General features: G+C 38.1%; 1 protein-coding gene across 1 annotated transcript in view; it reads left to right on the forward strand.

Moving 5' to 3' along the window:
- Window positions 1-25,313, forward strand: part of FAM171B (family with sequence similarity 171 member B) — a 36,868-nt gene continuing 11,555 nt past the window's right edge. The window contains exons 1-4 of the mRNA XM_052792355.1: window positions 1-330; window positions 23,566-23,799; window positions 24,520-24,612; window positions 24,904-25,062. Coding sequence (XP_052648315.1) covers window positions 150-330; window positions 23,566-23,799; window positions 24,520-24,612; window positions 24,904-25,062 — 667 coding nt within the window. The 5' untranslated portion in view covers window positions 1-149. The remainder of the gene's footprint in view (window positions 331-23,565; window positions 23,800-24,519; window positions 24,613-24,903; window positions 25,063-25,313) is intronic.

Consider the following 25,313-nt stretch of genomic DNA (forward strand, 5'->3'; position numbering starts at 1 on the left):
GGCGGGCGCAAGGCTCCCCGGCCGGCGGCTGCCGCGCGTACGGGCGGCCGCTTGCTGCCGCAGTCCCGCCGCCGCCGGAGCCGCTGGTCCCGGCCTCCCGCCCGCGTCCTCGCCCGCAATATGCCTCCGCTGCTCTCGGGCTGCTCGCCATGCCGGGGACCTGCGGGCGCCTCTCCTCCCTGTTCCTGGGGCTGGCGGCCGCGATGCTGCAGCTGCTGCTGTTGCTGATGGGGCGGCCGCTTCCCGTCGACGCCGCAGCCGCCGCCACCCGCCCGCAGCAGCAGCGGGCGGCGCTGCCGGGGGGCGTCCCCGCCGCCGCGGCGGCCTCAGGTACGGATTCCCCCCCCCCGCTCCCCGCCGCCGGGCGGGTACCCCTGTTTCCCGCCTTCCCTGTGGAGATTTCTCCTCTCTCCTCCCCGGGGCTGCGCCGTTGGGGTCCCCTCAGCCCCGCCGCGTCCCTCTTCTCCCGGGGCGGGGGGTCGGCGTCCCCCTCAGCTGCTCCCCGCCGGGCTGCAGAGGGCCGCGTCGGCTGAACCCGGTGCTGCGTAGTGGCTGCTAGCCTGCGAAACCAGGCTGTTGTGGTACCCTGCGAGGGACGGGCGGCATTGCCGAAAGGAAAAATAAGCCTCTACGGTTTTAATGAAGCAGGTAGCGGAGCCGTGGCGGCTGCTACGGGGCGAGGAGGATCCATCTTTAATATCACAAGATCTGTATGCAGCTGCTGTAGCGTGTCACTGGCGTGGTGAAAAATACAACCCAGTAATCGTGTAGCCTGTTTCTGACCTAGCTGGAGATGGTCCCTCAAGTGCCAGGCAAATGGTCTCTGGGGAAGCACGGCTCTGTGAACTCCTATTTGCTGGCAGGAGTCACCAGAGCAAGATACGTGTATAATAGACATAAACCCCCCCCAAACCAAAAACCATATATTTGTTTCTGTATATATTTATATCAAAATAAAAATAAATAAAAAGCAGCTGATACATATGCAAGTGTTTTACGTCTGTCAAATGAGTGATGGGGCTGGTGAGCTCATTAGTTTTTGCATCTCCTCTGCAGAATGAGGAAATATGTCGTTTATCCAACAGCTGAGAGTATGAAAATAATGTGCTGGTTTCAGTATTAGGCATTGCTATTAACAGTCAAATGCGTGAGGTTACCCCTTTGCAGAACTGGGGCAAGTGGTAAGGTTTAAAAAATATGTGTATATTCTGAAGTCTTAGTGGCTTAAATTAGGATAAAACCAGTATTTTTCCTGACATATTGCCTTTCACCACAGAATTTCAAAATGGTTTCAAACATGAATTATTTAAGACCTTTTAGCACCAAGGCTCCGTTTGGGCATATCACTAGAGCATATGTTTCATTTTTAACATATATGCATGTTTCTATTTCCAGTTGACTTCAAGAAGGTATAAAATGTTCTTGGTTTCAGGCATATGGTTAATATTTTGATGAAGTGAAGCCAATTTACAAAGCTGCCAAAATATCTATGTTAATTAGGAAATATAAGCAAAGATCTTGAATTATGGTCTTTACTTATAACTTCTTAAAGATGTAGAATAAGAAACTAGATTTGGTTGGTAGAATATGAACACACTCTTAAATTCTCCTGATATACTCTTAAAATGTCCTGGTTTGCTTTTTGGTTTCTTTCTTGTGTGGGTTTGTGTTTGTGTGGTTGGTTTTTTTATTTTTTTTTTTCCCTTTCCAAATGTTTAAATTGTAGGACTTTAAAGAAGGGTATTTGATGAACAGCTTGGTTCTTGTTTTTTCTTTTGAACTGATGATTTTTCATTATTTTGTTTCCTATGCTTTTAGAGGAATATACCATTAATCACCAGTAAACCCCACTTAAAAGGCACTGGCAGAATTTCTAACTTGTGCAGTGAACGTTTTGCTCATGAAAAATTGTGTGGCCAAAAAAAAAAAGGGTGGGGACATGGCAGGTTTTGTAATTCAATGAACCTCTTTGGTTTCAGGTATTGATTTCTTTTCAATAAGCTCCATTACCTTATTGCCTTCAGCCCTGGCCAAAATCTTTGTTGGTAGCAAACAATTTGATGCTGATGCTACTGGTTTGATGTTGTTGCTGTTGCAGACTCATGTTAGTTGCTGTTGCTTTCTTTTATTTGCTTATTATGCTTCATAGGTTTTGAGGTATGAGAGTCCTGCAAGTGTCTTATAGTACGCAGCTTTCATGACCAATCCCAGTTTACGAATGTTAAAAACTATCATTTGAGCTGATCCTCAGCATTTGTTTATGGTATGCTTAAATACAATTAAAGCTTTATTTCACTTCTTGGCTGGCTTTGTAAATGATCTTGATTAATTTTTTCTTTCATAAAAAATTGAAAAAAGCCAACAGTGATTAATCTTTTTAAAAGACAAGGTAATCACAGCTACGAAACTTTTATTATTCTGAAGAAGCTGCTAAGCACTTTTGGGGTTTTGTGTGGTATTTCCTTTCAGTAAAGCATGTAAGTGATTTTTCCTATATCGATATTTTTGAAATTTTAAAAAGGAAGAGCCTGACTCCAGGCATATATTTATCAGATACCAGTGGTTTTTTCCATGAAATTATCTTTTGATGGTTTACAGCTGAAAGGTAGGCAGGATAAATGGCTGTTGCCTTTCCAGCAGAAGACTGGCAGCAGAGTAATCCCTAGGGGGAATGCTTTGAGGAGGCCACTCCTGCAGCAGCTGCAGGTCCTGTGCTGGGAACTGCCAGGCAGGCAGTGGCTTCTGGAAGTAAGGAGGAGTCTGGCTGAATTTGGATTTATGCTGTGTGTTTTTGACCCTAGTGTTGCTAGAGCAAAGGAGCCTTATCTTCCTAAACAGGGAAGGTGCAGAGCTAAGGTTGGAGTTTGTAACCTTTTCTCATTTGACGTTCCAGTATCGATGTCCCTGTTCTGTCGAAGCTAATTATACAGTTTTACAGATCAATTCCCTCCTGGATTAACAGACTTCTGCCAGTGTAATTATTATGCTGTCTGAGAAGAGATGCTAAAGTCAGCACAGCTGTGTACAAAGGTTTGGGATGCGGATTCTGTTGCTGACATGTAAATGTAGCAGTGAGAAGGGAGTTGCCGAATGACTGAATCATGACTGAATAGGATTTTTTGTTCATCCCTTCTTTCTTCTCCCCTAAAAACAACAAAAAACTTACCACTGCCAAAAGAACTAAGTAAACTCTAAAGACAAGGCAGAGAAGACATGCATAAGAGGGACTCAGTTCGTCGAGTTTCTCTGATTCATGTTATCTAATAGATGTAGCTATTCTTCCAAATTTCAGGAAAAAAAAAATATTTGGGGAGAGAGAGATGGGCCTCTCTGGTTAGGGTGGTGATTGCTGAAGTGGAGAACCTGTCTTGGTTCCTTGTTATTCTTAGTGAGTTTTTCCATTTTCTGTGTGGCAGTTTAGAAATCTGGACTCTGGTGTGCAGAAACAATTGAAGAGAAGTCGCAGGCAGCTTTGAATATGCAGCATTGAGGTCAGCGAGCTTGAGCACAGAATTCAGTATATTATAGTCCTGGCTTTGATCCAGGCAAAGCTGTTTTTGTCTTCCTTGTTCCCTTTTGTTTATTTTTATTGAGATGCATTCTTTACAGGAGGTAAGGCTTGTGTTCTTTGAAGTTCATGGATGCTCAGGATGTTCTGGATGTGGTGCATTGTTATTCTCTATAATGGAGATATTGGGCAGTAAACAGAGCAGAGACCACTAATTGATTAAGTGATACTTAACTCCATCAGTTCTATGGCAGATCTGACTTATACTGAATGAACAAGATTCTTCTGGAAAAAACAGCAGTTGTGCAAATAGAAGCTGTTGCATTATGTATAGGCAGCACATAGGATGACATACAGCATCTTAATGTTGGAATTTTTGTTCCACATTGAGACCTTAAATTAGACTTGAAGTATGTTTTAAAATAGGTGTTATTTCTTCAAGTTCCTGTCATATAGCTGCATGTTCTATGCTGTGGGTACTCTCCATGCCTTTTGTAATCCCAGCATAAACAAGAAAAGACTTGCCATCGTATTTATTATAGACCATTCCCAATCTGCCTCGCATTCCAGAATTCAGAGAAAAAGAAATTTATTTTGCCTTTTTTTTTTTTTTTTTTAGGCAGGTAGTTTTGCATACGATGGTAAGATTAGCCTGATTTTTGTAGGGTGAAATTAAAAAGCAGTAGCAGCTAATAGTGGCCTTGAACAAAGGAGAGAAGAGAATTGGAATCACTGTGCGTATTTATGCAGTTAGTTCTGTTTGTTGAGACTGATGAGATAAATATGTGATTGTTGGCAAACCCAGAAGAAAAGAATAGATTACTTTTGTACCTATTGGAGACAATTATGCTGTCTGGATGCTGCCTGTGGAATTTGATTCTGTGCCCATTTCTCAGTACTATCTGCTTGCATGTGATGATGAGTTGCTACCTAATGTGAAGCAATGTTCTAGACAAGAGTTACCTAGTGAAGATTTTCCTAAACTCTTTTGTACGTTGTCTTATTCTTCCCAATCATTCAAGGAGGAGGTAACTTTCTCATGCTTTCTTTTTATTTGAGATAGTGGAACAGAAATATTTCTTGGATGCATCCTTGTGTGACTTACTGCTTTTCTAATCTTTCTTTTCAATGTTTCTATTAGTGAAATATTTTTCCTAATGACTTGTATATTGCTGTGTAGGTGGTACTTAGGTATTTAGAGGAGCATTTGGTTTTGATAGTTTGTTAATCTGGTTTTGAATTTGGGTGATAATACATAATGATGCACTTTTTAAAAAAAAACTTATATAGTGCTGTGTGACTGGCTTGTTTGTTGCTTGATGGAACAACTTTTGTGGTTTACTGTCTCTATAGTCACTGGATAGGGGATTAGTACGGTAGCAATAAATCCAGTTCTGTGTTGGACCTTCTGTTGCAGTCAGATACAGACCCCAAGAAAATGAGTGAGGAGTTAAAAGCTGTGTAGGAGATTCTGTAGCATTCATATAAAGAAGGAAATTCAGTAATTCACATGACTGAGTGATAGGATACAGTTCCTGCTCAAGAAGTCAGGGCTGTCTAACTAGGGACTTCTGATCAGCACTGGGGTTAATTGTTTTATACAACCAGCAACACAACCTTCTTATCCATTAGGTATTGGAATATAATTGGTGTCAGGGGAAAGATTTATTTTTAACTTGTCAAAGCTTATGGGTTAAATTATAGTAATTGTTTTCTATTTGGGCATGGAGGAGATGGTTTGCAGTCTTTAAAATAAGACTCTTGATTTGTTTTAGATGTATCAGATGTAAACATTTCTTGAGAATCTATCTGCTCCTTACATGAAGAACCTTAATGAAACTTTGGAAAGCTGACTTTCGATCTGGTGAAAAATAAGTCTGTCTTTATGAAATAGAACTCCTAAAGTATTACATGCACACACATGTAAAATGGCTTAATGCAAGCAACTAACTCCACCTATGGAAATAAGCTCGGAAAATGTCCTTTGATTTGTTCTTCAGTCTTCTCAGCATTCTTAGCCTCTGGGATTTGCAACAATGGTTTCTCACCTAGGTGAGAAAGTAGACAAAGAATGTAAGACTTAGACTTGTCCTGATTTATTGGAGCTGATGTTCTTAAGTGACTTAGCTTTCTGTGCTGATCTAAGGCTTAGTAGTGCAACAAAATATCAGGAGGGGCATTAGGACACTGAGAGGTGATAAAGCATTTGCACTTCCAGACAGAAATGAGTAATGAAAAAGAAATATTCATAGATAGTTTCATTTGCGTGTCTATGTGTTCCATGATTTAGGTCACTCAATTGCTAACACAAGAAAAAGAGGAGTTTGGGGTTTTCTGTGGTCAAGCACAGATGAAAAAAGATGTACTTTTCTGTTTTTCAGAAAGAGAACTGCTATAAACAAAAAGGTACTGAGGAGTTTTGAAGAGGTAGGCCACTCTCCTGAGTTGAAAGCTTGCTTTTATTGAAGCTTGTAATATATTATAAAGCATCATGCTCTATACTTCAGAAAACTTGATTTCAAGAAACTTGCGTTGCCAGTAACTTTCACTATAAAGAACTGAGAGAGACAAGTGCAGAAATGCGTTTTAGCTTTCACAGAAACAGGACCCACAGTTACACGCTGAGGAGAAGTGGCAGGAAGCAAGAGTGATCAATGATGGCAGGAAGCTACCTATTGCAAGATGGTAGCTTTTGCAGTTCTTACTTGTTTTGTTAAAGTTTCATTACTTCTGTCAATCTTTTGGCAGATGATATGTCATCAAAGGCTAATTGATATGTAAAAACATTCACAGAATTGCTGTCGGGCTGAGAAAAAGGTAGTTTCAGGATTTGTAATGCAACTATCTGGGTCACTGGGGATCTATAGCATGCTTTCTCTGTGAACTAGCTCAGTAGATGAAGTCTTTGAAGACAGAGGCAAAGATCTGAGAGGAAAGCTTATTCAAAATAAACTTACTTTATGTCATGTCAAACTTAGAAAAATAGCACAGGTTACTTTGTCATCTTGAAAGTTGCATATTTTTATATTCACTATATCCTTCTATATGAATGGGGATTTGAGGCACAATGTGACAGAGCAGATGAGTCCTCTGTATTACTCCCAATATTGCATTTAATTCCTAATTCACAGATCTAGCAATCTGGTGTGCTGTAGGAGCACCCAGACCCTGTCATCAAGAATTTCCATTGCACCACAGGGGTTAGCGTACACTTGAATAACGCTTCTGTGCTCAGTAGGATGAAACTACCAGATCTAGCTCCTCCTACCTAATCCTAGCTTGCCAGAGGTGTCCTAGCACACCTCATGTGTGCTCCTGAACTGTCATCTTCCACACATGTCTACAAGAAGCTGTATTCAGCAGGCTGCAAAGCAGCTATTGCATTTCTTGCTTTGCTTTTCTGGTACTAGTTGTTGTAGAGAAAACATGAGGTTCAAAAGCAATTTTCATGCTAGCACATGCTTGAGGGGAGGATGTGTGTGTGCACAACTTTACAATGAGCAATATGAAAGTGTATTTGCTGAAACAACCTGTGCTAGAGAACTTAAAGTTAGAAAGCTCAAGAGAATGAATTAATCTTTAGGAGTGCCCTCTGTCCCTAAGCCAGCTGTTTAGTAGGGGAGATTTCACTCAAGCTGTAACTCATCTTTTCAGTTGGAATAGGCACTCCAGATCCATCCAGTAGAGGAGCTGGGTCCCTGGGAAAGAGCAGTCCTTCCAAACCATGTCTGAGGCTGCAGCACAGATAGAGCATATGCTCATACAGCCCCACATCTCCCTTTCACACCTACCGAAGAGACAGTCTGTGCAGAGGGTCACCTTTGGTGAATGTATTGCCCTGTCATTTTGGGAGGGACGTAGATTGGGAAGGGATGATGCTTAGACCTTTGAGAGAGCACGCATATACTGTAGTGTGAGCAGGTTCTTGTGACTAGGAGATAAACATCAACAGGCATAGTCCAGTGTGTGTGGAGGACACTCCAGAAGCACCAGTTGCCTTAAACAGCTTCATGGGCAGAACACAGAACTAACATGTGGCACCACCAGTTCTGTCAGGTAAAAAACTGTATCATATGCTATGAATTTCACGAGCAGTTGTCAGCTGTCTGTAGATGATGTGAAGAAAATCTCCTCCTCCAGTCCCAGTTGGACCAGCTGCTGTAACTTTCCAAATGATTCTGCTTGCCCTCTGACTGTAAGCATATTATGCACTCTTGTAAACAAAATACTGACAGGTCTGCAGTTTGTGGTACATGCATGGCACGACCCTGGTGATGTGTGTTCTTGTCTGATGTAGCTCCTGAGAGCCATCCTGTGTGACTTGCTGGGATTGACAGGGCTAGGGAGTGATGTTCTTTCCTGTCTGCGCATGCATAAGCCCCCTAAGGCTCACCAAGTGCAGGTATGAATCCTGTCAGGTTCCCATGCTATCCTTATTCTTTCCCCTCCTCAGATTCTTGTTCTTCTTTCTCTTCCCTGAGGGTGTGATTATGCTTCATCTTGTGGGCTCGAAGAGAGTCTTCACTGACTGAAAGATGTAAGTCAGGCTTCAGGGCACGGTTGCTACCGTTTACAATGTGGAAATGAGACAGTTGAAGGAGGTGGATTACAGGGTCAGATCCTCCTGCTGGACCTTCCACATGACCCTTCTTATTTCAGCATTCTGCATTTACTGTTCATAGTGCCAGGTACCTAAGACAGTGCAAGTCTTACTAGTGGAAGAGGCAAGAGGTGGCCTCTCATTGAGATTACATGGAAATAAATTGTAGCTCTTGGTGGGTTAGAGAGAAAAAAAAAAAAAACCAAAACCCTTGGCCCTCTACCTTCTGATTTTCCTTGTCCCGTTTTGAAAAATTTGATGGTTTTGATGTGGGTCTTACCTGAAATACTGGCAGCTATAGCAGATTAACCTGCAAGTGGCTGAATAGCTGTGGTGGGGCATGGTTTTTTTGTGTTGAATATGATGCAGTGGTTATAGGTATGAGTGTGAGGCCCATATTGAGCCATGTACATTAGGAGGTCATGAAGCAGCAAAATACAGAGAATCTCAGAACCGCTTCAACATGTCCCCAGCATACTCCTGCTGAAATGCATTATTGATATGACCACTGCACCCCAAAAGCGCTCTAAGGTCTGTAGAGTGTCGTTCGATTAATGAGTGCTTTAGCCTGTACAACTGTTTGCTTGAGCTCTTTTACTAAACACAGTGTAGTTATAGCCAGATAAATTGGAGCACTGACCCATTATCATCCAGTTTATTTTGGAGGAAAGAGTTGAATTCAAGGGTGGGGGTTTTTTTTTAGTTTCTAGATGGTCATTAATAGTTCATCTGCCTCTTCTGAAATGTTTTCTTCCTGTGGACATGCTTTAATTTCTTTATTTCTCATCAATCTTTTACCCGTATTCAACGATTAAGCTTTCCCACTGGAGTGTGCGCGTAGCTTTCAGATTTTGTGCTGTAGGTGATTTTTAGTTGCATCTCTGAGCAACCCTTTCATTAGTTGAACGGATTTTACTTTCAGAATCGTCAGTGTTTCTGTTTTCATTGACTGCAAGTGTAACCAAGTAAGGCCATGCAAGATGAAAGTATATCTTTTCATTCTATTTCCTTAATAAAGCATAGCATTTGCATTAGGTTGTGAGCCCCAAATTACCATAGGATGCTGTATTCCTACTAAAACATCCAGCCAGATTTGCTAAGTGTATTACAATTAGCAGCTGGAATAAACCACAATCAAGTGAAGATTATGTTTGTTCTTTGTGGGTTTTTCTTCCAGAGTTTTCTGTGATTTGGAAGTAACTACCAGGATCTGGAATTGTGGAGGTATTCAGGCTGGAGGGGATATCAGGAGCACTCTAGTCCAACCTGCGTAACGCAGGGTTGACACTGAATTCAGACCTGGGAGCTCTCTCCTGTCAGGCCATGAAAGCCTCCAAGAATGGAGAACCTCTCTGGACAACCTGTTCCAGTGATTGTTTATCCTCAGAGAGAAGAAAAATTCCTCATGTCCAGTCAGATCCTTCCCTGCAATTTGTGACTCTTGCCTTTCGTTATCCTGCCATGCATCTAAACAGAGCACTCGGCTCTGTCTTCTTGGTAAACTCATGGGTATTGGAAGGCTATTGTTTAGGTGCCCCAAAGCCTTTCCTTTGCAAGGTTAAACCAGGCTCACTTCTTTCTGTGGGTCCAAAACTGAATGCAGTTTTCCAGATGCAGTCTAGCGAGTGCTAAGTGAAAGGCATTAATTACTTGCTCTGTTTGCTATGCTTCTGTTGATGCAGTGCAGTGTGCTGTTAGCCTTCATCGATTCCAGGGTGCAGTCCTGACATGTTTGTCTTTTTGTTCGCCAGGACTCCCTGATGCTCTCAGCAGAGCTACTGCCCTGCCAGTCAATCTCTTGCAGGTACTGCTGGAAGGGGTCAGATGCATCATTTTGTATTTGTCCCTGCTGAATTTCATGAGGCTCTTGTTGGCCCCCGTCTCTGTCTAGGTCCCTTGGAGCATATTGACTGCATCCTCAGCTTGTTACCATCTACAGACTTGGAGGGTGTGTTTTGTCCCTGCCTCAAATCACTGACTTGGACTTTTACATGACTATGGTGGTGTCAGGTGCTAATGTTTCTCTTAAAACTTCTGCATTTCATTTTGGGTAGACTGTTTTCCTCTAATGCATGTACATTAGAAGAAAGTCGAATTATATCCTCTGCTGCAGATTGGGGCTGTTTTATAAATATGGTGCATACAGTTGGCTCAGTCTATCGAAACAGATATTAGTGCATTGCATGGACTTCCAGTTATGAAATTTGGCAAGACACCAAATTAATTTATTATTAATTATTTATTATTAATGAATTTATATGGGCAAGGCTCCCAAATGAAACTGATTGGAACATTCTCGTATAAGGTATTTTCTATGAGGTAGCAAATCTGGTTGATAATTTGTCTGTGCTAAGGTGAGCTAAACTAGAAAAAAGGTCAATGATGTCAAAATATTTGAAAATATAGGCCATTTTGCTGGAATGAATAAGGAGGTGCTTGCCTCCTCCAACTATTATAGACACTAATGGAATTATAAAGTTTTTTCAGGTCATTATGGAAAATATTTTTCCCTTGTTCCAAAGCCTTTCATTAAGTGACTGAACAGGAGAAATGACTGTTTTTGTGTTGGGTAAATGCAGGACATCAGTAGAGTGTGCGTTTGGAACAATAAAAGCTGTTAATAACCTGAATTATGCCTTGTGATAAATATCACAGGAGCTTATTTCATTGTTTGTGAGAGCAAGGGAGAAAACTTATTCTCACTAGGCTGAAGGAGAGATTTTCTTTGGATTATGGACCACCGATGTTGAGAAAATCTTCTAATTATGTTGACTGGAATAGGTAACCAGCAAAACATTTGTGAGATACTGCATAGTTTTGGTCCAGTGCTGGGCAAAAGAATCTGTCACAGCTGTTTGCCTCTTAGTTGTCATGTTCCTTTTCCTTTTCCCCCTTTTGTATTTGGTGTTTGGTTTTTTGGGTTTGGGGGTTTTTTTGGGGGGGGGGGGGGGTGTCCCTAAGCACATTATAGAAAACCTGTCCCTCTGTGATTCTGTCTCTTGGATTCTTCAATGTTTCATGGAACACATTGTCTCAGAAATAATTAAGTGGATTTGTTTCCCCCCAGTCCAGTTGGCACAATATCAGAGGTGCTGAATGAATCTGAGTATTTTGGGGGAGAAAACAGTGTTTACTGTCCCATTTTCAGTCTTGGTGTCAATAAAAATATTTCCATCATCCTAGAAAGGTTTCTGTGGTGTTAAGTTGTTTTTGAAATATTCCCTACAGGAATATTGGTCACTTGCTGCGAAGGGAGAACTTGTGTGTCTGTGTTGGTGGTGTTTGTGTTGGAGACACAGTTGGTGGGCAGCATGTTCATCTTGAACAACTGTCCTTTAGCTGGATCCTGGAGCACTTTATCCTGTGTGGAGCTGTAGGAGCTGTAGAGAGGCAATATTCAGTATTGCCACTTACCTTGATGGCATCCATGTGTGCAGAAGAGTTATATTATTGTGGGGGCAATCTTGATTCAATTGTTTTGCTTTATCCTGTCATCTGATTTGACAGATCCTTCTCTTTTTTTAAACTCTTTTTATGGCATCTGTGGAATTCTACTTTTAATTAAAATTGGTAGGTATCTGCAATCATTTTTCTAAAAACTAATGTCATATTTACTGCTGGTTTGTGATTTTTTTTTTGATCATTCACTTTGAAACTCAACTTTAATAAAGACTTATATATGAAAGAGATAGTAGCTTGTTGGGTGCTCTTGTTTGTTGCAGCAATATGGATTTCCTAACTAGGACATAAAAAAATTCCCTTCCTGCATGTACAGGATTATGTTTAGGAAATGTTGGCCTGCAAACTTTGAATTGTATTTTCTCCATATATGTCTTTACACACTGGCCTTCTTCAGGGGGTTAGAGGATCATTGCCTATAAGTGAAAGATAAACATTGCTGGAACTTTGCAAATACCTTTCTTTAAGCAGTAGTATGAGATTTTGCAGCTTTTGGGGAAGAAAAGTATTTTCAGCAAAGAATAGTGACCAGCATGTTATTGAATAATGTCACTGAATGCATCAGTAGTTTTCCTTTGTGATTAGCGAGTAACATGCACTGATGTTTGAATTAATAGTTTGTAGGTTATATTATGCCACTGTGGGTTTATACAGGCATATCTGTCTTAAGGTTAAAACCTTCATGGCATTAAATGTCATGTTTGAAGAGGGTACTGCTCGCTTTCCTGTGATTTCTTTCTCCCCACCCCCCCACCCCCCCCCCCCGCCAAATTAAGGGGATGTTTGAATTTGCACAATTTTTTTTTTTCCACTCACTACCTAACACCAAGAATTACATGAGACAAATCCTGTACCTGACCCATTAGGTTGAAAAAAGATGATTCATGCTACAGGGTTACTGGAATATTCCTCCTCTGTCCAAGTATATTCACCATTAAAGGGTAGGTTTGACAAATCATTAGAAATTCTCTGTAAGAAATGCTCTCATTTTGTCAAGGAGATGATGCTGAGTGATTTAGTTTTTTCTGTTTACGTAATGAAGGTTCGATTGTAAAGTTCATGAGTGGGAAATGCATGTTGTTTGCTTATCACCTAATAGGCACTTGCCCATTTTTCTTCAGGGTATATAATACAATGTGGGTATTTAAGATAGCATATTTAAAATAGACTATTATGCAGATTTTGATGTTTCTCTTGCGTACTTTTTTTCCCAGTATTCTATAACAAAGTGTGAAATTTTAATATTCATTTTTTCATTCCCTCAACTCTGATACAAGGTAGAATGATACAGGCAGTCACTTAAAAAATGAAAGAGCAGCATTACAGGTTTAGTATTAGCCAGTGAGTAAACTGAAATGAAAAAATAATCTTACAATGGCCTCTGAAATGCCTGGGCAAAGGTGTTCTATTTTGTAGGCTTCAGGAGCTCTATTACTAGTATTTACTTGCTTATTTAAATCTTTCACTTGCAAATTTATCTTTATTTGATATATGAGTTTTATTAAAGATTTTTGGTCTTGTAATATCAACCATTTATCTCACTTATCTAAGGTTACAGAAGATGATATTTAAAATAAATGAGTCCTAAATAAGTGAAGCTCTGCAGACCGCAGCATTTCATCTTGTCTGCTGCATATCTCCCTTGTTCCAGGAAGGTGAATTACCCAGCTTCCATCTTTCATAGTAACCAGAGTTCTGAGAACCAGGCTGGCTGATGCAACAAAATAGCAGCAAATAAAAATGAAGAGTTGCTATGGTAATTGTAATTGTCATAGCTTCACTAATAGGTGTCAATTTTGAATTTTATTGAAATTCTTATTATTTATACCAATACAGCAAGACATGTGAAATATAATTCTGTAATGAAAATTCTGGTTTATTGTATCCTGTGAGTTCTTATGTTCTGTCTTGGATGGTGAAACATTCTGATTTTAATATGTGAGTTGAATGAAGAAGGCATCTAATGGTGAAAAAACATCATGCAACTACTTACCAAATGAGTACTTTAACAGCAGTAAATGACATGCACTTAAAAATATTCCATGGGATTTTTTTTAATGACATATTTATACCATGCAGTGTTAAAGGAATACAGGAAAAAAAAATCCCTTCTAAATCTCATAGCTCTTGCTTAGGTAGCCCATAAAAATATTTAAAGGGGAATTCTTTTCTTTCTATTTTATGTATTTTACTAGGTGGACTTGAAAGTGTTTGGGGGTATGTTCCCACTGGATAGGTGAGTGGATTTAGCAGCTTTATGGATTAACCTGGTGACATTCTTGTGTAGTTCTTACAAGCATGATCATTCCAGGAAGGTGTATTATTGATTATGCAGTAGTAATCATGAAGGATACAGCCTATAATGATGTGGTTTGTTTTATTGATTTTGCAGGACCTAAATTTCAACAGCATTTGGTTCGTGTCAACATTTGTGGAATGAATATCATGCTTACTTAGTTTCTTTATGCATCTCGTCTGAGATCTTGGTTGGAAGTATAACCATTTACAATGGTATTACTCATCTGTTGGTTGCAGAAGAGGGTTGTTTTGTTTGTTGTTTTTATTTATTTATTTAAATAACTCATTAAATCAATCAGCTCTTATATACAACAGATCTTAAAATTGAAAAAGCTGAAATGTTAATTTACCTGTGCAGTAGTACAAATTTCAGACTCTAGGGCTGTCCAGATCATAAAATAATCCAAATCCAATAAAATAATTACAAGCACTAAAAGTTTGCATGTTTGTGAAGTGTGGTAGTTTGGGGTTTTTTAAAATATGAACTCAAGGTAGTGCTGCAGTCTGTATCTGTACAAGTGTGTCATGGAAGTAGATAGCTGGAATGTTATGTAATGTCAATTTGAAAAATACTAGGAGTTTCTGAACTCTTTCACTTCTCTGAAAAATTAGCTCACGCTAGGCAAGTATATCCTCTATCAAAATGTGATAGCGAATGTTGGCCATATTTAGTCCTGATTAGATTTAATCTTTCTTTTAAGTTGCTTCTGAATTTGGAGGAACTGATTCCAATAGTTGCGAGAAAATCAGTTTATTGATTTACACTGACCTAATGACTGTTCACTACTTTGGAAATTATTTCAGTGCCCAAGTACTAATAAGGCATAAATTTAAACTAATATTTGAGGGCAAGATTTCTATTAAGAATGTTTTGTAATTTTCTTTACCTCCCTCTTTAAAAAACAAACCTCCCTTTCCTCTTGTTTGCTTAAGATTTATGTTTATATATGCACACGCATATATACAAAATATAAACCCCTGAATTATGTTGGTATAAAAGGAAAATAATTATTCTGTTTAAGTGAAACAAAATTATTTTAAGTAAATAAATTCAATGAACAACTTTTTTTGTAAAAGCGTTAGTAAAAATTCAGTATTAATTCTATGTGAAGAAATGCTCCTAAGTCTATAAATATTTTTTGCTGGGAAAAAACCCTAGAATGTATGACTGAGCCAGTCTATTTCTAAAGTAGTGTGGTTTGGGGGTTGTTTTTGTTTGGTTGTTTTTGTTTGGTTGTTTTTGTTTGGTTGTTTTTGTTTGGTTGTTTTTGTTTGGTTGTTTTTGTTTGGTTGTTTTTGTTTGGTTGTTTTTGTTTGGTTGTTTTTGTTTGGTTGTTTTTGTTTGGTTGTTTTTGTTTGGTTGTTTTTGTTTGGTTGTTTTTGTTTGGTTGTTTTTGTTTGGTTGTTTTTGTTTGGTTGTTTTTGTTTGGTTGTTTTTGTTTGGTTGTTTTTGTTTGGTTGTTTTTGTTTGGTTGTTTTTGTTTGGTTGTTTTTGTTTGGTTGTTTTTGTTTGGTTGTTTTTGTTTGGTTGTTTTTGTTTGGTTGTTTTTGTTTGGTTGTTTTTGTTTGGTTGTTTTTGTTTGGTTGTTTTTGTTTGGTTGTTTTTGTTTGGTTGTTTTTGTTTGGTTGTTTTTGTTTGGTTGTTTTTGTTTGGTTGTTTTTGTTTGGTTGTTTTTGTTTGGTTGTTTTTGTTTGGTTGTTTTTGTTTGGTTGTTTTTGTTTGGTTGTTTTTGTTTGGTTGTTTTTGTTTGGTTGTTTTTGTTTGGTTGTTTGTTTTTTCATTTACTTGTCTTTGCTACCAGAATCCCTTTTAGAAGGGGAAGAGGCCTTGTTCTTATCTGTAAAATATATAACACTTTTTCTAGCATTTTGGTAGATGGTCAGCTTTTCCGTATGGTTTGATATGGTTTTATTATAACATGACACTGAATTTTGGGTCTGTTTTGAACTAAATGAATAATTAGGTTTTGACCTACCAATTTACTTAGAACCTTGAAGTTTGCTCTGTATCATGTGCTAATTTGCCACAGGCAGTCCCCTGTAGTTTTTCAGTCTGCTAGATTTGAAGTCTCCTTTTAAAGTGCACATCCTGATAGGTTTGATTCAATGCATTTAATTTTATGTAATACATTTATCACTCTTTTTAGTTTATGAAGCTTGCAAAACCCCTCATCTTTATAGAAGTATTGATCTTTCTTCATGATCAATGATCTCACGGGCTAAAACATTATGGGGAGTTGTCATCACAGAGATTAGTCCAGGATGGGATGAATGCCGGGAGGAAGGAGACCAAGCAGAGTTCTGCGAAGAAAAGAGGACAGTATGAAAGGCATGGAGAAATAGCAACTGGGAAAGATAGTTTTCAGAAAGCAATGAATGAGCAGAAAGCCATGGGAGCAAGGATGAGATGTTTTTATTTGAGATTACAGTAGATTGTTGGGTTTACATCTTTCCTACATGGCTGTTTTGTTCAGCTCTTAAAAGCAAACGTATCCAGTTGTTTCAAGAGATGCAGCCTAGTCTTGATTTGGAACTGAGTTATCAGGTTAGTGTGTGAAATGTTTTCTGAAGTACTATTTTTGGTTTTTTCCCAGTAAGGTGGGAAGAAGGGCCACCTGAAGACTGTAGTATGTGCTGGAATAATGCATTTATCAATATGAATGAGCTTCTAGTAAATAATTTCCATTTTTTTCTTACTGATGTACAGATGCTTAAGGACTCTGGCACTGTGGTCTGCATGTGCCTATCACAGCACATGATATTGAAGTAAGGAAGTGTTTCTCTGTATCTGAAATAATGCTTTGTTTGAAGCAAATGTAAAAGAAAATGTTTGAAAAGCTCTGAGAGTTAGAATACAATTTTTTTTTTTTCCCAACAAAAGCTCACCAGAGTAGGGTGACAAATCCCCTACTTAGGTAATGGTGTGTTCAAATTTTTTCTAATTTGTAATCTGTTACAGTTTCTCTTGAATATGAAGCAAGTGCTTGTTGGAGACATCTAGATTAGACTAGATTGGGTTAAACTGTCTCCTGTAAAATGACTGTAACAGCCTTTCTCTGTGTAAAAGGCACTGGTTGCCCCCCCTCAGGATCTAGCCTTAGCCTCTTCATAATTGGGATTTTGTTGATGGCTTCTGTGGAAATTGGTTGACCAGAAATAGGGCAGTGGGAATACTGTGGTGTCCTACTTTTCCAGACCCCGTTTTGCTGCTTTGTCCCTGGAAGTTGGTAATGTATTCTGTACCACTGCAGAAATTTTTGCCAAAGCTGTTCTTCTAAATATACATCTTAATGTTCAATTTTGCATTCAAATATTTTAAGAGAGTGCTAAGCTGCAGAACTGTGCTGTATAGCTTATGAGGTAATACCACCACAGGATTGGCTGTTCATATACAAATGGAGCAAATGTTGATTAGCTCTGGGCTCCAATTTATTTATTATTTAATTTTTTACAGTATCTTTGCATTGCGTGAAAGCAGTTCTCTGTAAGTCTCTACAGTTGAACACTATTGAACAGCATCCCTGACATATGGCAGTAAAATGTCAATATCTTCTTTTTCCAAAGTGCATTTCAAGGAGCAGTCCATACTTGCTTTAAAATCAGAGTAATCATGCTGCCGTTTTGTTTAAAGATCAACCTAAACGAGGGCAAGTTTTAGCTGTCACTGTAACTTGGGTCTATTCTTATGCACCTATGTTCTTTACCAGTCACTTCATGGTTATAGTCAGTTACATGGCTGTTTGCTAACTAGATCAAGGTTTTAACTCCTAGAGTGATTCTGGAGAGGGGTGGTACAACTTGTAACCTTGTGCTAAGTGCAAGAATGGAACTGTGTCAGCTAGTTCTCAATTTTCAGGTGTTTTCTCTTTTCAGGCAGGTAGAACGATTATATTTGTTATCCTGTGTATGTGTGTCTTATCTAACTCTAACGTTCTCTTTTCCAGAGAAATTGATTTTTACAGCTGATTAGCTATTTGCTGAATTTCCTCAGACCTTTTGTGAACCGTGTGAGGTTCTTTGCTTCTCAGTTCAGTTTTAATGCATTGAAAATAAAACGTGTAGATTGTACTTGTAACTAATTAATAAAAGACAAAGTTAAAATTGCACAGGGTGAAACGTTTGCAGTGTGTTTTGTATTTTAGTAGTATTCCTGTGTCATTTTAGGGAGGAAAAATAATTTTCTGCATTTATGCTATTATTTTAAATCAGAGGAGCAGCATATAAATAGCATATAAATATCTTTATAAAGAATCACTTAATTAGTTTTTAAATGAGATATTCCGTTACCAATTTGGAATATATAGAATTATTTGTGTAGGGTTAGAAATATCTTTATACATGTACATGCCCATCTGTATGTAGGGTCTGTAAATGACTGCATGGAGTAAGACAGCATAAAAGAACACTGATAGTTGGCAAATGAAGACTACGTTAGGATGTATGGCTTATTAATGAGATTTGCAGGTTATTTGATAGCTATGAGAAGCATAATTGAAAGCTGGTCAGAGAGCTTATCCGAGTATCTGAGAATAACTGTCAGAATATAGCCATAAAATAGTTACTGGAGTTTAGGGGTCACCTATTATGTCATTTTAATGCACTATGCAAGGCAGAAAAATCTGTACTGTGTCAATGCATTGTACCTTAATAAAGAACTAAAGGTAACCGCAGGCTGATGGTGCACTGTGGTGAGGAGGGCTTACTTCAGCATTAAATCATTCCTGTGTCAGTTAGTTGCTGCCACAACTCACCTTCATGTACATGGATTTTTAATGGGCTTTAAAGGTATAATAGGCTTTTACTTTTTATAGATACACTTTTGTAGTTTGTCATTAGCATTACTGTAGTTTAGAGGACATTTAAAGTAGTAATGATTGGGTTTTGTGGGCAGGAGGATTGCTTTTATATGATGTTGTTTTACTAAAGCCAGATGTGTGTTGACTGTGTAGATTATGTATTCCATTGATCTTCCATGCCCCCACCCCGCAATGGCAAAATCCATTGAAATACTGCATGTGTAGTAAAACCTGATGTTCTTAGAACATGTGATTTCTTCTTTACAGATCAGTGCACCTTTCATGTTCCTAATTATATTAAGCCAAAAAATATGGTGTTCTATGAATGGAAAAGATGGAAAAAATGATTGTTCAGTCAGCTAAGACCAAGCAAATTGCACAGCACATGTTTTATCTGTTTAGTTAGCCGGGAGCATGGTAATACTGTGTAGGCAGTTTCCATAGAACACAGGTAAGCATGTGCCTTTTCTGGCATGGGTTTAAACATCTCTGGGCAAGGATGAGAAAAGTCTTTTCTGAGGGAAGGTACTAATGAATAGTTTAGTTGTAGTTACTGTTCCCTCCATAAGATAGTTGCTTAATTGGGTAGTTATCTGTGTTTGAGAAGAGTAACTGCCTCCTTCGAGGTGTAGAACCTCTTTTGCTATAGGACCTTGGTGACAAATAGGAAAAGGGGCTTGCGTCTGGGTTGCCGAATGTGTAGGAATACTTCCTGGGCAGTGCCCTGCATGTGTGTGTTCACTGCTGTATCTCACAGTTAATGATAAGTGTAGTTTGAAATATATTGGTGCCTGTAAGGTCTGTGGCCTTGACCATGTTAATTAAATCTCAGATAAATGTGGTAGCCAGATGACATGCTTATCTGCAGGTAAAGAATTAAGAACAAATTACATAGGGGTGTTATAAAGAGAGAATTTTTTGCACTGCTTTGTACCCGGCTTGCAATTCCAAGCAGTTCTTTGGCTTAATTCTGTGATATGATTTCCAAGTTAGGACAGTGATGTGAAGCCAAATTCCAGGCATTAGATGTTGTTGCTTGCAAAAATGAGATGTCATTTTACTGGCTGTGACGTATCTGAAGTAGCTAAATGTGGCAGAAGGCCCTGTTTCCCTTTGTCTAAGTAACTGCTGCATTTGTATGATCATATATCAGCAAACATTTAAATGTTGTAGAAACTGGCATTTCCAGTGGACTTGCCGAGAGACAAATCTCCCTTCCTCTGAGGCAGCACAAATCAAATTAGCTAAGACTGAGTTCGTTCTTCTAATTGTAGGAGTTCTGTCAAATCTGTTTAATATTGAGATACAGCTGACCCACTTGTGTTTGGCAAGTGTTAGTGACCGGAAAAAAGCACAAGTTTCATCTATTGCTTAATTTATCAGCTTTGGTTTTGTTGAACAGTTAACCAACAGTTCATCTCTGCATCTGAAACGTTTTTAAGTGTGTTTTATAGTGAATAAAAAAATGCTACTGCAGTCTGCATCATATTTGAGACTTAAAAGTGTCCTTAAAGACTTGTACATTAAGATCTTTATAAAAAGAGGAAAAAAAACCCCAGGATTTTCTTTGCAAATTACATGTCATGAGTGTTAATATGACATTGTTAATAACTCAATGCCATTAAATGTGTCTGATAAACTTGCACATTAAATGAATGCGAGTCATGTGAGGGGGTTGGTCAAGGGATATCAAGTTTGGAAAGATACAGATCAGTAATACATGTTGGGCCACTACTACACACGCAGTCTGAACTCTTAGGACCTTATGATTGGTTTGCTTTTAGCTAGGCTGTTACAGCTGGCCTGCTGTAGGATGCTCTGGTACACTCTGTTTTATACAAAACAATAGTGAAACCTGGCTGTGGGGGAGGAAAATTGTTGTTACTGTTGGATGCTGCCTTTTTTAACTGGGATTTTTTACATATTGTCATTTCACTAGCATTTGGATTCAGAGGCATAATATTGTATGCTCGTGTTTTCTGCACTGTTACTGTTGAGGGATTAAAAGACGATTACTTTTTTTCTTTTTTAAAAATGTCTTCCCAAAATCACTGCACACAAACTTCAAGTGACTTGTTGGCAGAGTATGTTCTGGTTGATACTAGAAAATGTAAATGTTTTGCTCGTATATATTACTTGCAGGGAGGGAACAACTTCCAGCTGATTGGCATACTTTCTCTTGTCAGGAAGAGTCTTGTGTTAGCACAAAAGATAAGGCCAAAAGCAATGAGACCTAGGGATTCAGTCTCCTTTAATCTTTGTCTTAATATTAGTGGGTGTGAAGTGAGCATTTTTCACTTGAGTAAGTGCTACTTACATAGATGACAGTAATATGCAGGTAATTACTTTTTCAGAGCTTGCATTATATAAGACCCTGTCTGTTTTCACATGGGAGACCTTTGTCTCATTAACCCCCTAGGATTTCAGTCTGCATTTACAACTATGCTTCTGCATCTTCTCAACACCATTTCAGGCAGAGTATCAGTTTTGAAAAATGCTGTGGCAATTTCTGAATCCATATGAGAAAGAGGTAATGGAAGTTGAGTGTGGCTAAAGGCAGCCAATGATATTTGTCAGTTCATGATGAGAAAGAGTGAAAATAGTATAGCTTTCCACATTTTTGCAGTCTTTTTTCTTTTTAACCAAAAGCTTCTAAAAAAGCGGGTTTTAATATGGATGTAGCTGAAGGAGATGAGAGGAAGAAATATTTTTGCACAAATTAACCTTTGAATTTACTAACAGCTGGAGGAGCAATGTAGTGACTCCCCCACTTGTGTTTTCATTAGGCTTATTGTTAGCAGGAAATGGAAAAATACACATTAAAAGTGTGAAATGATTGAAAGAAAGTGTCTTTCTGAGTACATTCTAGGTTTTCATTGGTTTATGACTTATTTCAGCTGTTAATACTAGGCTCTTTTTCTCCTGACTTGATTCCAGCTGTTAATATACTAGTTCATACTAGGCATTTCTGGGATTGGTTCCTACTGGCATGAGCTTGGATTTTGTACTACTGAATTTCTTAATTTTAAATACCATTTCATGAGATACTCCTGGCTTCCAAGTGATTACAGATTCAGAACATTGTACACAGTCTGTTTTCCCTATTTAGTAGCCTTTTAAATAGTCATTGACCAAGGGCAAATGACCTGTCTTCCCAGTTTTGTATATGTGTAACTGGATCAATGCCTGGAAGATCTGTTTAGTAGCCATAATTTGCTTACGTGACTTTTTTTTTTTTTTAATTGTTATGTGATTTAAAAACCCTCTAGCAACAGCAATTCAAAAGCAATTTTATTCTTGAAATATCACGCATAAGAAAAAAAAGACAGATTACGTTGTTCCAAGATTATTGTTCATTTTCTGTTTAATTCAATCAAATATGTTTGAGTACAATTGGGATCTTTTTTCTTTTTTTGAAAGTATATATTAATTGCTCAAGAAGATGTAGATTTTTCTATAACACTGGAGAGAATCAAACTGGCACAGCTGGTAAGTTTTTGCTGTGTATGCGATAAATAGTAATAAATTGAGGCCAGTGTAGCTTTTGTTGTGTGCAGGTCATTTTTTGCTTGAATATATGGTATGCTCCATGCATACAATAGATCTAAATAAATACTTATTTCAGAGAGGCCTAACTTGGATGTCTTCACTACATGCTGGTTTTTTTGATGGATTGCACTCGGCTTTTCAAGGCCTTTTCATTCAAATCAAGGTCAGTGGTAGTAATCTCTTGGTGCAATGTCAATCTCGATTATAGAGGAGAGAACATAATGAAATTGAACTACAATTTTAGGAAGATAAATTTCAAACAAACTTAGCCTGACATTTGACCTAAATAGAAATGCATGTTCATAATTAATTTATTTGAAAATATTGGGGTATGAAGTAGTGCAGTGGTGTTGAATAGTAGTATGTCTGTAACCAAAATACTGTAAAATTGATGTTATTTGAAATATTTTTAACAGTGGTCCATAATATTTTAATTAATGATAGTAACTTAATTTCACACGGAAATAACATGGAATTCTGTCTGTTTTCATGTACCTGCTGTCTATGAAAAGACTCCCTGATAGATTATTTACAATGAAGGTGGGAGAGAAACTGAACATAATTCAGAGTATCTTAAGACTGTTGTTCAAGCGGACTTACTGTTTTCAAGATACTGCTCAGTCACTGTAATTATGATCTCTGCAAGATGCTAGGTGTTGTAAAGGAATGTCAGATCCTCTAATTAGACATAGACAAATATTATTTAGAAGTTGCAATGCAGAAAGGTGAAAACTAGACCAGAATTATAAATCGGATGGGAGATGATAGATTAAACCAGTCGAAGTGTCTGGATGCATTTGGTTACTGTATAATAATTTTACACATGTAAAAATAAATGTGTTATCCCACAGTCTGTAGACATTAGATTCTCTGTTTTTAGAAACTCAAGGTGCTTCTTTAAATGTGTGAGCCAAGCCATGGGTTATACCTGGATAACAAGACCATCTGTATTATCAGTGTGATATTGCAGAGCACTTGCAAGGCACACTGAATCTCACGTTGTTGCAGATGCATTGTCAAGATTAAATGAAAAGGGGAAGAATTGCTTTGTAATTTTGGTTTGTTGGGGTTTTTTTTTGTTTTTAACTGGTTAGGTATTATATTTGCTGAGTTTGGTAAACACTTTTTGGCATCTTTGTGCCCCATCTCAAGGTTTTTTGCTTCCTTCTTCTCTGTGGTATACAATTGTATGATTACCCCTCGCTTTGGCCAGACCTTACCCTCTGTTGAGATAGAGATCCACCATACAGTAGATGAATAGATAAGGCATAAACTCTAGGACTTCTTTACAAATTTAAGTTACGGTCCTTAGTTATGATGTATTATGACCTCCTGTTTTTTCATTCTGTTAATAGGATCTGTTTTTACACTAAAAGTTCAAGTAAATGACATCATCAGTCATCAGTACCTGCGACAAGCGGTTGTAGAAGTGTTTGTTAACTACACGAAGACAAATTCTACTCTTACTGGTAACAATGGAGCAGTATTAATAAAAGTTCCCTACAAATTAGGATTAAGCTTAACTATCCTATCGTACAAGGATGGCTACATGTTAACACCTTTGCCTTGGAAGACTGGGAGAATGCCAAGTACGTAAGCATCTTAGAGTCCTATTATTAAACTGTATCTGTCGGTAATTAAATTTCTCTCTTCTTCAGCAGTCTGGGTAGTTACTGTCAACTGAAAAAGACTGAATGAAGTCAGTCAAGGGAGGTGGCGCCTGTCAATGCAGATGTAAGGGTGAATGATCCATTAGACTTGTCAAAGTTCTTATTGTTGTAAAACAGAAAATAGCCCTTTTTAAGTAGGTTATATTGCGATACCATGAGTGTATTCTGAGAAATTGTTTACCTAGACTTAGCAAAGGGCTGGTAATGTGTTTTGACAAAAAATCATGTTGTCTTTAGTGATCCTGGAGTGCTGATGTTTTGAGTCCTGTATAACAGGTGTAACCTGTTGTTATAGTTTCCTTTCAGCAGTGTTTCCTCACAAGTTTTCCTGTTTCACTATTGCATGCTCTTAAAGTTATATGAGGTGGGTTTTTTTTTTTCTTTTGAAAGAGATGGACTCTTAAGAGTTCTAGCTGCTTGTTTATCCATAGAAGGCACAAAACAGTAGCAAACATACAACAGAGATCTTCCTGCCTAACCACTGAAATTCCTGCTCTGGACAACAGGAGTAATTTATTTATCCAGTCTTCACATACTCTCTTTTTTTAACTGCTCTATTCAGTATTCCCTCAGAACTGGAGATCTTAACAGCATTTTTTTTTGGTTGCACAGTGTAACAGATATTATCACTTTCCACAGTATACTCGTCTGTGACGCTTTCATTATTCCCACAAAGTCAAGCTAATATATGGCTTTTTGAAGATACTGTCTTAATTACTGGAAAACTGTCTGGTAAGTTCAGTGTATGCAGACCATAATCTAAACACTTTGTGATAACCATGTGTACACATACAAAAAAAAATTAAGCATGTTCATATACTCTTATAATATCTATTTACTCAAAGCCAGCTTTTCAGTTAATTGTGGAGCTGTATGTGTGGCTGTGACAAGTGCTAGACTAGAAATACACAAACCATGGAGAAAATGGGTGAAACCAAGTTGTTATGCTAAATGGATTTCTTAACAGTAATAAAAACACTGTGTGTTTTACCATTGCTAAGACAAAATATTATTCTTTTACAGATGCCAAATCTCAACCAAGTGTTCAGTTTCCAAAATTTTTAATAAAGCTTCCAACAAATCACCATATTACAAATGTTACAGCCTATCTGACAGTGCCAGAGCAATTTTTGAAAGTGGACAGCTTTCTCTACACAACAGGAATTCTTCTAAATAAATCTGGTATGTAAATATGTTAAGAATTTTTTTAAAAGAAGAAATCTTCAAATTATAATGCATATGAGTGCACAGTGTTTCAGAAAAACATATGCTTTAAATTAAAAGGGCCAGAACCTGCTTCTGTTGCATTAAATCACAAGGCTTTGTTCTATAGGAGTAAGCTATGAACACATCAGGTAAGTAACTGATGTCACTCTTTGTCTTGTTCCATGTAGTATGAGAACATACCATGTCTTACTACACTGAAATACTCC

The sequence above is a fragment of the Harpia harpyja genome, chromosome 7 (assembly GCF_026419915.1).
Source record: "Harpia harpyja isolate bHarHar1 chromosome 7, bHarHar1 primary haplotype, whole genome shotgun sequence".
In the NCBI taxonomy this organism is placed as follows: domain Eukaryota; kingdom Metazoa; phylum Chordata; class Aves; order Accipitriformes; family Accipitridae; genus Harpia; species Harpia harpyja.